Below are 14,280 nucleotides of genomic sequence, written 5' to 3' on the forward strand. Positions count from 1 at the left end.
TAGAAGGGATCATGCGACAGTAAAAACTTCTGAAGCACTAAGAGCTGAGTCATTCCTATTTCTTCCTAGAGGTCTGTGGGAATAAAACAAACCTTTGTTTCACTGAGGGTCTTGGGGGAGAGGATCATTCACATAGTGGCAGATCTGGACTAAAGATGGGCAAAATTACCAGCAACACCAGATTTTTCAGTGTCTTCTGAGTTTTTCCCCTGAGAGCTGGCTTTTCCCCATTGCATCATGCCTACGGTCCTGAATTACAGACTTAATTTTAGTGAGCCTCAGAACAGCTGTAGGTTTATCAGCCAGCCACAAAGACCATTTTCACTCATTTCAAAGTTTCTCTAAATGGCTTCAGGGTAAAGAAGTACTTTAATCTTTATTTACCAGAGATTTTTATTCTTATGGTGAATATCAGGTATGTTCACTGAAACGGTAGCACTGAAGAAAGCTGTAATGACAATTTTTGCAAAGTATTTTCTTTAAGTTGATTCTCTAAAATGGTTTTGGGTTGCGTTAAGGAAATGCCTTCAGAGAACATAGCTCTCCCTAACTTGTCTCTGTAAGCTTTCAGTACACTTTAAAGTAGGTTTAGTTTGGTTACTGGTTTTAATCTTGGGGTATATTGAGTCTACTGTCACACACTGTGTAGAGGATCAAGATAGTTATAAGTTAGAATAAGAGTGGCATTAAACCAAATTGTATTATAAACAATATGTAACTTGTAAAGCAACCATGTAAAAATAAGTGTACTTTGACTGAGGAGAAGAAGTTTCAAATATTATTACAGAATCTCTACAGAGATTTCAAAGTAAAATAATGCACCAACTTCATGATAGCTTCGGCTTTGCTGCCACGAGAGGGAGACATAAGACCAAATATGGCTTAAAAGAGGTCTGGTTTTGTGGGTTTTTTAAGACTTCACGAGTATCAGTTTGATAAAGTTCTTAATAAGATTTTACTTATTTGATCATAAATAAGTCACATAAAAAGATTCAACATTTCTATATTCTTGAAAAAAATAAATACACCTTGTAAAACAAGAAGCATTTTTGTTTAGAACACAATACACACTAGAAGCTGTATATAACAGGGTCCTATTTGCCCTCTATTTGCTAAGTATATACTAAGCACACTGCGCGTTTCCTGACTGAGTCATCATCCTAAAATACATGCTAAATTTTCTTGACAAATATCTCAATTAAAGTACCTCCTGCCTGAAATTTAGAATCAAAGTTATTCATGTTAAAAAGATGGTTCTCAAAGTTTACTTGTTTTGGGATCAAGCTCTGATGAGTGTGAATAATCCATGCATGTGCATTTACACAAGGAATTTTTTAAAGGAAAGATCAACTTTCCCTTTTTTACCACTTTTGAAGCATCATGTATTACTAGAAGGTAGTTGTTTAGGAAGCAGTTCAGTTAATGAACTGAATAGAAATTCAGTCAATGAAAGAATATGCATGAAACATAAACATCATGTATTTTAAAATACAGTAAACTCACAAGACAGTCAGGTGTTTGTTGAAAATCCAAGCATAAAATCCTCCTTGTTAAACAGAACAAGCCTACTGTACTATTAGCAAATAGTTATGTTGTTCCATTCAATGAACACCAAGATTTCACGTTATCTGTAAAACTGCTAATTTAAATTCTCATTACTATGTTCTAAGGTTGGTACAGATGTTGATAACAATTCTTATATATGTAGCCTTACAAACCTGGGATGCTGCCTTCTCAAAGCCATCTGGGTTCAAAGATGGCATGATATGGATACGTGTACTATGGATCAAGTTGATAATAGTTTCATTTCCTTTCTGGTATTCATTACACAAGTACTGAGCCAGGAAGATGAGCAGCTCCCTCCCGACAGCTTCATTTCCGTGCATATTCCCAACATATTTAAATTCTGGTTCTCCTGCAAGAAGAAGGAAGAACATGTCTTAGAAGAATATATAAAAATTACCCATTGACTGGATCACACAGCACACGCGAGATGTGGGTACCACTATTACTACAACTGGCCACAGGATCCCCAGGAGGATACAAACCTCCTTCAGAAAAGTAGATTTAGTGTTTTAATAAACTCTGGCGAAACAAATAGTAATTTATATTCACCTGTTTGGCAAAGGTAGAGAAAGAATACCAGAGGGCAATACAGTACTTGTGAAGTAAGTGCGATAACTTAACTCATACAATTAACCATTCCCATTTAACACTCCAATAAACAGTCCAGTATTAAATATATGCATAAATATCCCAGTATATTAATGGAATACATTGAATATTTATGCATATATTTAATGTTGATTTTATATATACTGTATTAGTAATATATATAATATTCAATGTGTAATATGCATTCAATATATATTCTATGTTGAGAGAACATATGTAAATATGTTAACCAATTTTCCCAGTTGCTCATTAGTCTCATTCTCATGACCGTGGACATAAAAACCACACAAAATATGTCTTCTAGAGATGTGAAGGATTTGCCTTTTAAAACATTACATTTTGAGCCCTGATTCCAGAGAACTTTTAGGATACATGTAAATACTTGAACAAGATTAAAAGGAGTGTCCTGGATCTACAATAAAGAATATACTGTTTTCTGAGTTGTTCCTTATCCTTTTCCTTCTTAAATGCAGTTTATCTGCAGTTACAGCTTTAATCAAACATTTTGCTGATAATATTCTCTGACTAGGTTTTAAACACACTTTATGATAGCCTTTAGCGCTATTGCGGGCACAAATTGAAGCCAGGAAGAGTGTTACACAAATGAGACCTAAATAACTGTTAATCAAGCACAGAGCCATATCTACTTATGACTCTTCAGTCTGTGCTTGTTAACCTTAATCCGGTGGTAAGATGCTAGCAGAGTGCTAATACTGTAACTTCTTCCCTTCCAGCTAATATGGCTTTGTACATATAGATTCATCCCTGAAATTTTTTCCCAGATAGGTTGAGAAGTTTTGTGGCTTCAGTGAAATAGCTTCATTTTATCTGATAGACACAATGCTGTCACTGTGACTAAAAACCTCCATTTTTCTCTTTTGGCATTGAGTTCCTGTTTATGCTTCTTCTTGTCTGTTAATACTAGGGAAGGCAAGATGTCTAATCATCAAGAGTGATCAGACCATGCAATCAACTTGATCCCATTAAAATAGATAGATCTTTTTTAATAAAATACACAACACTATGCATCACATATATTCATAATTAGAATACTCATGCATATGCATATTGGCATGTTACTTATGGGAAAAGAGCTCACAAGCTAACAGGTAAATGTGTTATTGTGGTAAATATGAACATGGTTGCATTTTGTATTTGTGGTTTTCCCTAGGACATCACTAAGGAAGCCTGAAAGAGAAATAATTTCTCCTAATTCCCAGCCCTGTGCATTAATCACCTATTTTTCTCTCCCACTTTAATTTTTGAGGCCTGGTTCAAATTAAGAAATAGAAACACATGTTTGACATAGGGCATTGCTTAGACCCCTCCCCAAAGAATCATTAAGAGTGTTTAGAAGGGTTCATGGAAAAAATTACAGAAGGGTTCTATAGTGAACCAAGAGTACGGCTTCATCTACAGCATCCCTTCAGTGGTAATGATGCATCTCAAATGAGCATTAAAAGATAAAAGGGGTTTAGGAAGATGCAAAAAAAAGAGTCACTGGAAAATAGAAAGTTTTTCCTATGAAAAGTGATTGAAGATATCAGCCCCATTTTCCTTAGGAAGAATAAAAAAGGACAGTCAAATACACCAACCATTATGGCACAAAGGAACTGGACTGGAAAGCAGCATTTCCCTACACCACTAAACAAGAGACAGTTATTTTCAGTTAAAGGGAACAATGACCATTTTTAGACTGATAAAAAAAAACAAAAACATTACTTATAACACAGAATCTGAAACCAGTATTCAAAGAATCCAGTTGGCAGCAAGGTGTCAGCAGAACTCCAAGTTCTGCTAGCAAGCCAAAAGCTAAAATACTGGTCTAAATGAAAATGCAGCCTAATGAAAAGGGAAAGAGAGAGCCAAGTAACAACCCTGCTTCAAAACTTAACTCTGTATTCATGTTTTAGCTACCCTAGGCATTTTCTTATACCTTTCTCTGAAGCAAAGAACTGCATCTCCTAATAATATTAAGGCTGCAGAAACAAGGCTGTGCAGTCCATACACGAGAACTATTCTCTGCCAGCCCCCACCCAGCCCTGCCCATTTTCTTACTTGTGGGCACAGTAATCAAAGAAATATTGCATTTCTGCTCAATAGCAGAAGATATTGAATTTCAGACTGTATCTGACAATTTTAGGAAAACTCTTCATCGTTTTGTCAGTGTGATTTACATCTAAAGGAACAATGGAAAAATGGTACTTTCTCATATCTAAACTTTGGAGCTGCTTCAAGAGAAACAACTACACTTTTACAGTTTATTTCAGCAGTTACAAGCTGGCTGTGAAGGAGCTAGCAGTTCACTCATTAGATGTCCTTGCTCATCATGGGCAAACTCAGAGGATTGATTCTGAAAAAAGGGATAATTCTGCCAAAGTCATTAGTTACCATCACAGTGCGCAAAAAGCTGGGAGATCTTCCACAGGCTACTATCTGCTGGTATGACTTTGCAGTTAATGAAGCCTTATTTCTGCCTTTCTTGTAAAGGCTGCAACTCTGGAAACGTTTTTTTCTGAGTTGCTTTTACCTAACTTCTTTCCTAATCATCTCTTTATGCAGGACAATGTCCAAAGCTGGAGGGCAGACTGCTAGCTGAAGCCAATAGAAAAACACCCACCACTCTGCTGCCCAAGTTAAGCAAGCCCAGCTGCTTGAGCTTCAGTGAATGACTGCAATGCAGCCTTGCATCATCGCAGGCCAACTCTGGCTGCTGATGGAACCAACTCCTACTCCACTGCATCACTAACAAAGATACTTCAAATACAGAGGATGCCAGTCACCTGGTCCTTAAGTCTTAACACTTTCTGGGTTCCCTGGTCTGTTCACTGAATACTTCCTGCCACACCGCTTCTACAAGCTTCCGGCTTCTCTGGCAAATGGCCTACTTCACTGGAAAAACAGCCTTTGGCCACCTGTTGCTAGCATGCTACTTAGCAAGAGGAAGAGCAGCTCTTCCCATTAATTCTACATGAGCCATTTAATGCAGACCTTAATCACCCTTCATAGGATTCTGACACTGTAATTGCCTTACATTTATTTTTTTTATTATTAAAAAGACTGTAAATGTCAATTTGATGAAGAACTTTTAAACAGTTTCTTCAAACCAGTAGAAACACTTCTGTACCACTGCAGAACTGAAGAAACGTAACTGGCTTTTCTCATTTAATTGAAACACACACAAAAAAGTAAAATTGTTTTAATGGATTCCCATGGTCCAAGACATGATAAACACAAATGAACATTTCTGTTGGTTGAATATTTAAAATTCTTATTCAATGAGTTTTATTAATTTTCTGACAATATATACTGACAAGTGATAATCACATCCACAACAGCAAAAGTATGTCTTGTGTAATAATGTATGATATTTACAAATGTTTACACGTAATTTCAGCTCAGAGGTATGTGATAACAAATGAATAGTGGATGCTACCACCTTTCTGGGCAAGTCATAAGAAATGAAACACAACAACCAAGTTTATAAATACCAGAGTAACTCTGGTGAAACCTAAGCCATCGCATCATTATGGCTTTTAGAAGGCTTTTACATTGCCCTTAGATGGACTGTGTGGTTCATTACAACCAGATGAACGATTGAGGAAAAAGTACTTTAAAATGTCATGCCTTTCTGGTTCCTGACAAACATTGTGAAATGTCACCATTTGCTTCTGTAGTTAGTGCCAGCTAAGGTCTTCTGCAGTTTCTTAGGAACAGTATGTACATCACTAATACTAGACAGATCATCCAATTAAAGATGACAAACCACTGCCATTTTCAGGTCAGGCTGTGTTTATGCGGTAAAGACAGTAATTTTCTAAAACATAGGGACAAAAAGTTTAGCACCTACTAATCATATATACTAGTAGTCAAGATAATGTCATGCTACTTTTCATGGTCCAATGTCAAGCAGTTAACCTTAAAATGCACAGTACTTCACTCATGGAAGCTGTATGTAAGAAAAAAAATTAACTACTGGGAAGTTTAAGTGCTTAATGAACTGTTCTGCAAATCAGGATCAAATACCCTTAAAAACTTCTGCTTTCCTGTGTTTCTTTAAGGAAAAGCCAACAATATTCCTGAAGGAATAGACTAAGTGGTTTTGACTATTTACAGTTGCTTGCCATTTTTAATGGCAATAAGTAAATTTTTCTTGTAGATAAATGGCATGGAAAATCTCAGAACCCCTGCTGGCAAGAAATTCATTCATTAAATGTGACTGAAGACTTTCTGATGCTTCACATTTTTGCTAGTAGTTTAAAAAGAAATTCTCTGGAGATCAGCTATGTGGAAAACCAAAGAAAATGAGTTTCTCCTTTGAATATGAAAGAAGAAAGAGGGAAAGAATAAAATAAATGAGGAGGTGAGATAGGAAAGGGAAGAAATTAAAAAAAAATACATTTTAACACCCTGTAAACTAAACATCTGGAATCTGCCTCAACAGCATTTCAACAGAAATGTTGATCTCCATAACTTGTGTGAAAATGGCATTGAAACATAGAACCACAATGTACTGTATAGGCCTTATATAATTTTAGGGTGACAGGACGAAGATGCATCACTGGTCTAACCTAGCTGAAAGAGAAACTACTGGAAGTTTCACAGATGGCTTACATGAAAGCAGAAACAGGTCAACACTGAAAGCCTTTGAAAAATCCAATCTTTCTTGCTGTCAACTGGTAGAAAATACACTGAGAAGAAAACAAGGAGAAGAAAATCAAGGATCTTTCAGCAATCTCCTGCTTCAAAAAAATGCATGCATTTTTGAGCAGCCATGATTCAAGAGTGGCCTCAAGCTCTTTCTGGAAATTTTCATAATTATTTGTACAGTACTGCTTAAAAATAAAGTTAACAACAAAGTCTGTACAGCACATTAAACTTGTAGTGAACGTTCACAAAGAACAACTATGTTTCTTCTGGCCTTGACACCTACAAAGATGCAATCCCCATTCTACTAAGTACAAAGTCTGTCAGTTGGACTTCAAACTAGGAACTTATATGTCTTTGTGTTGGAAATTCAGCTCTGCAGACAGATAACCTCATGCTCAAGACAGTTATTTCCACCAAAAAGTTCTGTGTGACTTGATGCTTTCTTCATGTTTCCAACAGCCCACTCTCACCCCTGCAGTGACAGAACTTGGCACAGCCTCCTACGAGAAGTGGGCAAAGCATCTGCTCATCTCCTGCATCCCCACCTACAACACTTTGTTGGCACATCTCTGTGTTGATCTTTCCACAATACCCTGCGCTCGCACTGAAGCGTGGCACAATGTGGCACAGAGATCAGTATTTCAGCTAAAGACCACTTGCTTTACCAGAGTAGAACAGGTTTTGCCTCTGGATTTGTGTTACTGCGCAGAAGCTGATGGCATTATCCAGTTGAATTGATGATGATTCTTTAAATCATAACAAATCATTTGTAAAGCGAAACAAGTTTAGTTATTTAATCAAAACCTTTAACTTAATAAGAATCACTGAAAGGTAATATGCACAAAACTCTCATTTTGTGTAAAGTGTTAAAAAAACCTCTCTGAAGGTCAAAGCAGACTTAAAAAAAACAGAATTTTCAAAGTAACAAATAACCATCTGTATATACAACTGTATTAACTAGATTAGTTTTATGACCAGTTGCATTTTTCAGGCTCTAGGAAAACCAAATAGGACTTTGCATTTACAGAATTCATTACAGAATTACAGCAACAAGTATAGCTCAGCTATACTAAGAAACCAAACATGAAATGAACTGTCCTTAACCAATGTATTGGGTTTGCATGGCAAGGTTTTGGTCAAGCCCATCAGCAACGGTACTAAGACTAACATATTTAAGAAGGGGGGGGGGGGGGGGGGAAGTTACTCGGCATGAGCAATTGCAGCTGGAGAGAGAAGTGAGAATATGCGAGAGAAACAGCTCTGCAGACAGCAAGGTCAGTGCAGAAGGAGGGGACAAGGTGCTTCAGGTGTCAGAGCAGAAATTCTCCTGTGGTGAAGGCCATGGTGGGGCAGGCTGTGCCTCTGCAGCCCATGGAGGTCCACTGTGGAGCAGATATCCACCTGCAGCCCATGAAGGATCTAACGTCAGAGCAGGGAAAAGAGCCCCAAAGGAGGCTGTGACCCTGTGGGAATTCCACAGTGGAGCAGGGCCCTGGTAGGACCTGTGACCCCATGGAGAAAGGGGCACACACTGAAGCAGGTTTGCTGCAGCACTTGTGACCCTGCAGGATCTGTTCCTGAAGGACTGCACCCTGTGGAAGGGACCCACGCTGAAGCAGTTTGTGAAGAGCTGCAGCCCATGGGAAGGATCCACGTTGGAGAAATTCATGAAGGCTTGTGGGAAGAAGGACCCCACGTTGGAGCAGGGGAAGAGTGTGAGGAGTCCTCCCCCGAGAAGGAAGAAGTAGCAGAGACCATGTGTGATGAACTGACCACGACCACCATTCCCTGTTTCACTGTGCTGTTGGCTAGCAGGAGGTAATCAGAAGTGGATCCTGAGAAGAAGGGAGGGGTGGGGGTGAAGATGTTTTAAGATTTGGTTTTATTTCTCATTATTGGTAATAAAATAATTACTCCAAGTCGAGTCTGTTCTGCCAGTGACGGTAACTGGTGAGTGATCTCTCCCTGTCCTTATCTCCACTCATAAGCCTTTTGTTATATTTTCTCTCCCTTGTCCTACTGAGCAGAGGAGTGACAGTGACTTCGGTGGGCACCTTGTGTCCAGCCAGGGTCAACCCACCACAACCACCCTTACCAGCCTGTGGCAGAGTACAAGACGGGTACAGTTTTTTCACCTCCCAATTTTTCTCTCACTGCTAGAAAAAAAAAAACAGACCAAAACATACCCTGGGGTTCTTTGTGAATGACACTGACAGTACAGAGATGTCATGAGCGACTCTATGTCCGCTGTGATTTAATTCATCTTTTCCACTATGCTCAGTAAGAGTGGGAGATTTTCCATTTATAACCCTGTGCAACCAAGTGAATTTTCATTTCAAAGGCACTCACTGTATCACTCAAGTTTTTGTTGGCATATAGAGCAAAGATATTTTTTTCTTTAATCCTTCAATATATCAAGTAGACCTTCTAATGAATGGAAAGTTGATACATAATTTAGATACGTATTTATGATGGTTCGTCATCAAGTTCACTTAACAAGCTTTCTCTCTTCAGCAAACTCCAGAATCAGCTTTTTCACTTCAACTATGGAAGTTCTTGCCAACCATCAGAGCACTTCAAAAGGACTAAACTCATCTATCTTATTCCTTTTGCATGCAACAATTATATGGAAAATTTCAAACTAAACTAGTTCAAATGCCTGCTGCCAGCAGGAGACACGTTTGGGTTCTGCTTTTCCTCATACTAATTTCTTGAAGAGAAGAAATAAAAGTCAGAAATAACCCATTTATACCCAGATCCAAGACTCTAAAGTCAAACAGGGTAGGCAGAAATGCTGGACAACTAAGGTGAAAAAAGAGAAGTAAGCTCTTTCTTTTTACGGGAAACAAACAAAAAGTCAATGAAAAGCTAATTCTTTTCCAATAAGTTACACATGCTCAATTTGACATTGTCATGTGGCTTCCCTCTGCTAAATGGGTGGCCAAGAGCACAAGAGCAGAGACATGAGCTTGCTCAGGGACTATTTCCAAGCTGGAAATGATGTTCACTGTGATTTCCCCAGCAGTGCCCAGGGCACAAAGCAAATACTAAAAAGGCTGAGGGAGTGAAGTCAGGCTACAGTTTCTACTCTGTAGCACTGCGCACCAAGTGTTCACTGCAAGGCCATGTTTCAAGAGGAAATCAAGCTAGGGTAGCTTTTGGGGCTGCACTACCTTGGGCCCTAGGCTGCACCAGTGTGTGCAATGGAAGCGCACTCACAGAGTTAATCTTCACCTAGCAAAACTCTTCATTTTTTCCTCCATAGAGGGGAGCTATTTGAATGAAAGGGATTACAATTCCCATCACAAGGATGTTCTGGCTCCTTGGGAAATACTCTTTCTGTACTGAAGGGTCTAGGAATAACTAGTAGTAAGTCCCCAGACTTCCTCCCTCGATTTCCAGGAGTCTTTCTGAGGCATGACAATGGCACTTGTTACTTCACCAAGGCTACACATACTTCATGCTCCTTTATTGGTAACTGGAGCATTGTTTTATTCCACACCTGTTTAGTCACAATCTCACACTGTATGAGAAAACACTGTGGGCTGCAGATCTGTGATTCAGACAGATGACGCTGAAGTATATTGGTCATTGCTAACAGATGGAGATGGATAAAATCTCCCTACAAACGTACATCTGTAACAAGTCCCTTGTGTAGACAGCATGTTACAGAATTTCTTTTGCACTGGCATATTTATTTAGATTCTTTTGCTTAGATGAGCCCTAATATTTATTGATCTTAGCATCTAAGATTATTTTCCATGGATTTCAAAGTGTTATAAAATGCCCTTTTAAAATAAATTACATAAGAAAAAACATAAGCAGAGTGCAAAAGCTAATTAACAAATTAAGCTGTTACCTTGCTCCTTTGGTAAAAAAAAAAAAACAAAAAAAAAACCATAATGAATATTGACTTATGATGACTAACAAAGGACACCATTTACGTCAGAACATAAATGAGCTGATTTATGTCAATATCCTCAGAAACTGACAAATACCCAAATAGCTTCTTTTAGCCCCAGTACTATACCAGCATCACCCTTTTGGTATAAATAGTTAAAAAAAAAACAAAACAAAACCAACTAGAAAAAATAATTTCAGCATTTAGAAGTTGGGGGAGTTGCAGAAAAAACTGCAGCTGCATTGTAGGTTTAAAAGCCTGGCAAACTTCGTGAAACCCTGATGAAAAAATAGCTTATTGAGATCTGTTCTTCTGTTGTACTTCACCTCCAGCCTGATTTTAGCAGTTAATACTCTCTCAAGTTGCTGCATTTAAGATATAAATGCTATGTGATAACCAGCAGTAAATCTTGATTGTACTTGTTCTTGAGATAGCAATAGTTAGGTCAGCATGATGCAGAAGAAAACGGTGAAAGTGGGTAGAATGATCAAGATTGGTAGTGCAACACTACACCCCCAAGCACAGGAACACTTAACTTCAGAAGTTTTCAGTGATATGTAAAATTTTATTTAAAATTGGTATTGTACCTTAGTGATTTATTTATAGTCCGTGTAGGTAGAAATGCAAGCCTGGGTGTTTGGAGGGGGTCTATCCCTTCACATTCACATATGTTTGAAATATAGGTACCCTTTAGAAAATGCCCGCCCCCCTCCCCATCATCTTAAACATTTAAAATAAATAAATAAGTTGATGATTCCTAGCAACACAGTATAAGGAGAGGAAGCTAAACTGGTGCAGAGGCAAATAAAATCAAGCTTGGTGCGTAAGAGGAAGAACTGAATCATTTAACAGCTTGTTGACTCGAGAATAATTATGGAAATGACCGAAGCAGACAAATCCTTTGTCTCAACAGCAGACGGGAGTGAATCCGGAAGGCATTCAAGAGATGTTTTGCCTTTAGATGAGGCAGCTCCAAACAAAAAATCTCATACGGATACTGACTCCACCCCTGCAAGCCACAGCATAGCTGTATAGCTGTGAGATACAGAACAGCCTCTATAACATAGAAACAAATATTTAACAATCCGTAATGGCTTTTCAGTTTGCTCAGGGCCTCATATCCTAGTGTCCTAAAACCAGACAGATTATTTCCTCATATGGGGAACAAATACAAAAGCTTGGTATCTTCTCAGCTTTCCTTAGAGCTTCCACTGCATTTTCTCTCTAAAGAGTAATAGAAATCTCTGCTTTAGGAGAAAGGAGAGAGGTACCTGTTGTCCATGTGGTCTACAGTCAAAGACAACAGAAATTGCAATCCTGTCCCTGAACATGATCTATAAGAGCAGTGAACCAACGGCTGAGCAACTAAGTGTTTATTTTATAATGAGCACTATGTATAGCAATAGAGCTTTGCGCTATTTGATTGATGTATAATGAACCTACCTGGGGTTCATTCTAAGTGCAAGCAGAAAAGTTAGTTCAAAGCAACAAGGCACATTCCTCACAAAAGGGTGAAAAATAGCCATTTTCTACAATTACACCCACCGTGCTTCTGGTATACCCCATTAAAGTGCAATGACCAGCAGGATCAGAAAGCAAGTAGCTCTTCCTAGCAATGTCTAATTATCGCTTCTTCTGAGCAATACAAAAAGTTACAGCAAATCTATCTTTTGTGATCCCTTTCATCTCACTTGAAACTTATTTCTCTTTCATGTTACTAGCAGCACATCAGACAAGCTCCTTCCCACCAGTGCAGGAGGAAACATCATGTTAGTGAAAATGTATATGCTATCCAAAGGTGAATTCCTTGGATTCCTCCAATAAGAGTCCAAAGGTCTTTTGTTACTCGTACCAGTGGTATCTGGCATCAGTCTGAGTGTATTCACCATGAATCCTGTGTAGTCATTTATATTTTTCATTATGTGTAATAAAATACTAGGAGCTGAAATATTTTGCCGTACTTCTGTAATTCAGACCAATATTAAAGCAGTGAAAGGGAGAAAAACTTTGCCCTATCTTCCAGATGTATTGCCTTTTATCTCCATTTTATGCAGGTGTAGAAGGCTGGCAAGGTACAATGAAGAGGTATAATACAGTCTGTCACTTTAAAAAAAGCTTGCTTCATGCATTTGGTACCTTTATTAACAAATGATTGATATTACTTTTTTCATACATACTGTTATTCTTCATGGCTAGAGACTCCATGAAGCAGCTAACTAGCCAGCCCACAGAGGAGAGCATAATGCAGCCAAAAGGCATTTCCTGAGAAGCCCTACAACAATATTTTCTCTTTGAAGTTTCAGACATCTGAGGCTTTTTGGAAAGAAAAAATTCTCTAATGAAGATGAAAGGGAATCTAGGAAATAATTATTCCAATTGAATAGGAAGATGACGTGGTGCCTGATCCAATGTGCATTTGATGAGCTCTTAATTCAAGGACAGTAATTCAACAAACAACTAAGGAACAGTACTAACTAGTGTGGATGCAAAATCTTTTCTGGATGCATATAAGTACTTTCCTACTACTGTGTGCGCATGTGGACATGTACATCCTACAGACCCAAACCAACACCCCTCATTAAGAGACTCGGACACCTAGGAGGTCAGCCCCAGGTCATGAAAATATTTTTCCCATTTCTGTTTGCTAACATCTTCTTAGATCTAAAGCATGATTCTAATTTTAATTAAAGAAATTGCACTGGCAGATATTCAAAATCGGATGAGAAGACAGATTTGGCACAGTTCCCAAACAAAATCAAACCCGTATGATTTCAAGGGAGAAAGAAACTGAACCCTTTAGAAAGTGACCTGGAATTCCCTGTCTATATTAGCCTGATTCAGTAGTTTTCTTATTTAATCAAACAATTTGAAGGAAGAGCCTTTTTTATCAAATTATTCTATTTTCACATTTAAATACAAACTTAAAGCTGCTTGGATTGTTTCATAAAATATTAGCTATCCAGTCTTTGCCATATTTTCTATTACTTCATTTTATATGTATTTCTACTTCTTTATTTAAATGCATTTTACATGTATTTATCGGTTTAACTTTCACGATCACAGTGTGATGACTGCCAAAAGCATGTTTTAGTGTATTTTTTCCAGTGGTCTGCTAAGCTATAAAGAAAGAAAGGTTAATTACAAAAAGTAAAATAATCTAAAAAATTATGTTCAGGTTATAGGAACACAGAAACAGGAAAGCAAAGGGGCTGATTATCATATTGCCTATTTAAGACTGTACCTAACAAAAGGCAACACATCTGAGAGAGAGCAGCCAGCAGATAATACTCACCAAGACAGGATACTAAACAATCAGGTAGGAACAATACTTTTCTCCCCAAAACATCACAGTGATACTTGACATGATACAGCTCTTCTAACCATAAGGATTTCTATATTTATAAAATAAAGACATCTTCCCTTTTAACTTCACCAGTAGCAAAACCTACCATTGAAAATCCCTTGGGAGCCCAATTTTATCATCTTTTCCCTTTATTTAGGACTTTAACTATATATGAAGTATATGCTTACTTACAGCATATTAGCATCAGAGG

At 37.9% G+C, this 14,280-nt stretch overlaps 1 protein-coding gene across 1 annotated transcript in view; it reads right to left on the bottom strand.

Annotated features, from left to right (window-relative positions):
• CPE (carboxypeptidase E) overlaps positions 1-14,280 on the bottom strand; it is a 55,804-nt gene that overhangs the window by 14,428 nt on the left and 27,096 nt on the right. The window contains exon 2 of the mRNA XM_061475496.1: positions 1,719-1,915. Within this exon, the coding sequence (XP_061331480.1) occupies positions 1,719-1,915 (197 nt within the window). The remainder of the gene's footprint in view (positions 1-1,718; positions 1,916-14,280) is intronic.

Source organism: Pezoporus flaviventris, unplaced genomic scaffold, assembly GCF_033815535.1.
Source record: "Pezoporus flaviventris isolate CSIRO_AGI_PZ_B2104156 unplaced genomic scaffold, CSIRO_AGI_Pfla_v1 ptg000002l, whole genome shotgun sequence".
Classification (NCBI taxonomy): domain Eukaryota; kingdom Metazoa; phylum Chordata; class Aves; order Psittaciformes; family Psittacidae; genus Pezoporus; species Pezoporus flaviventris.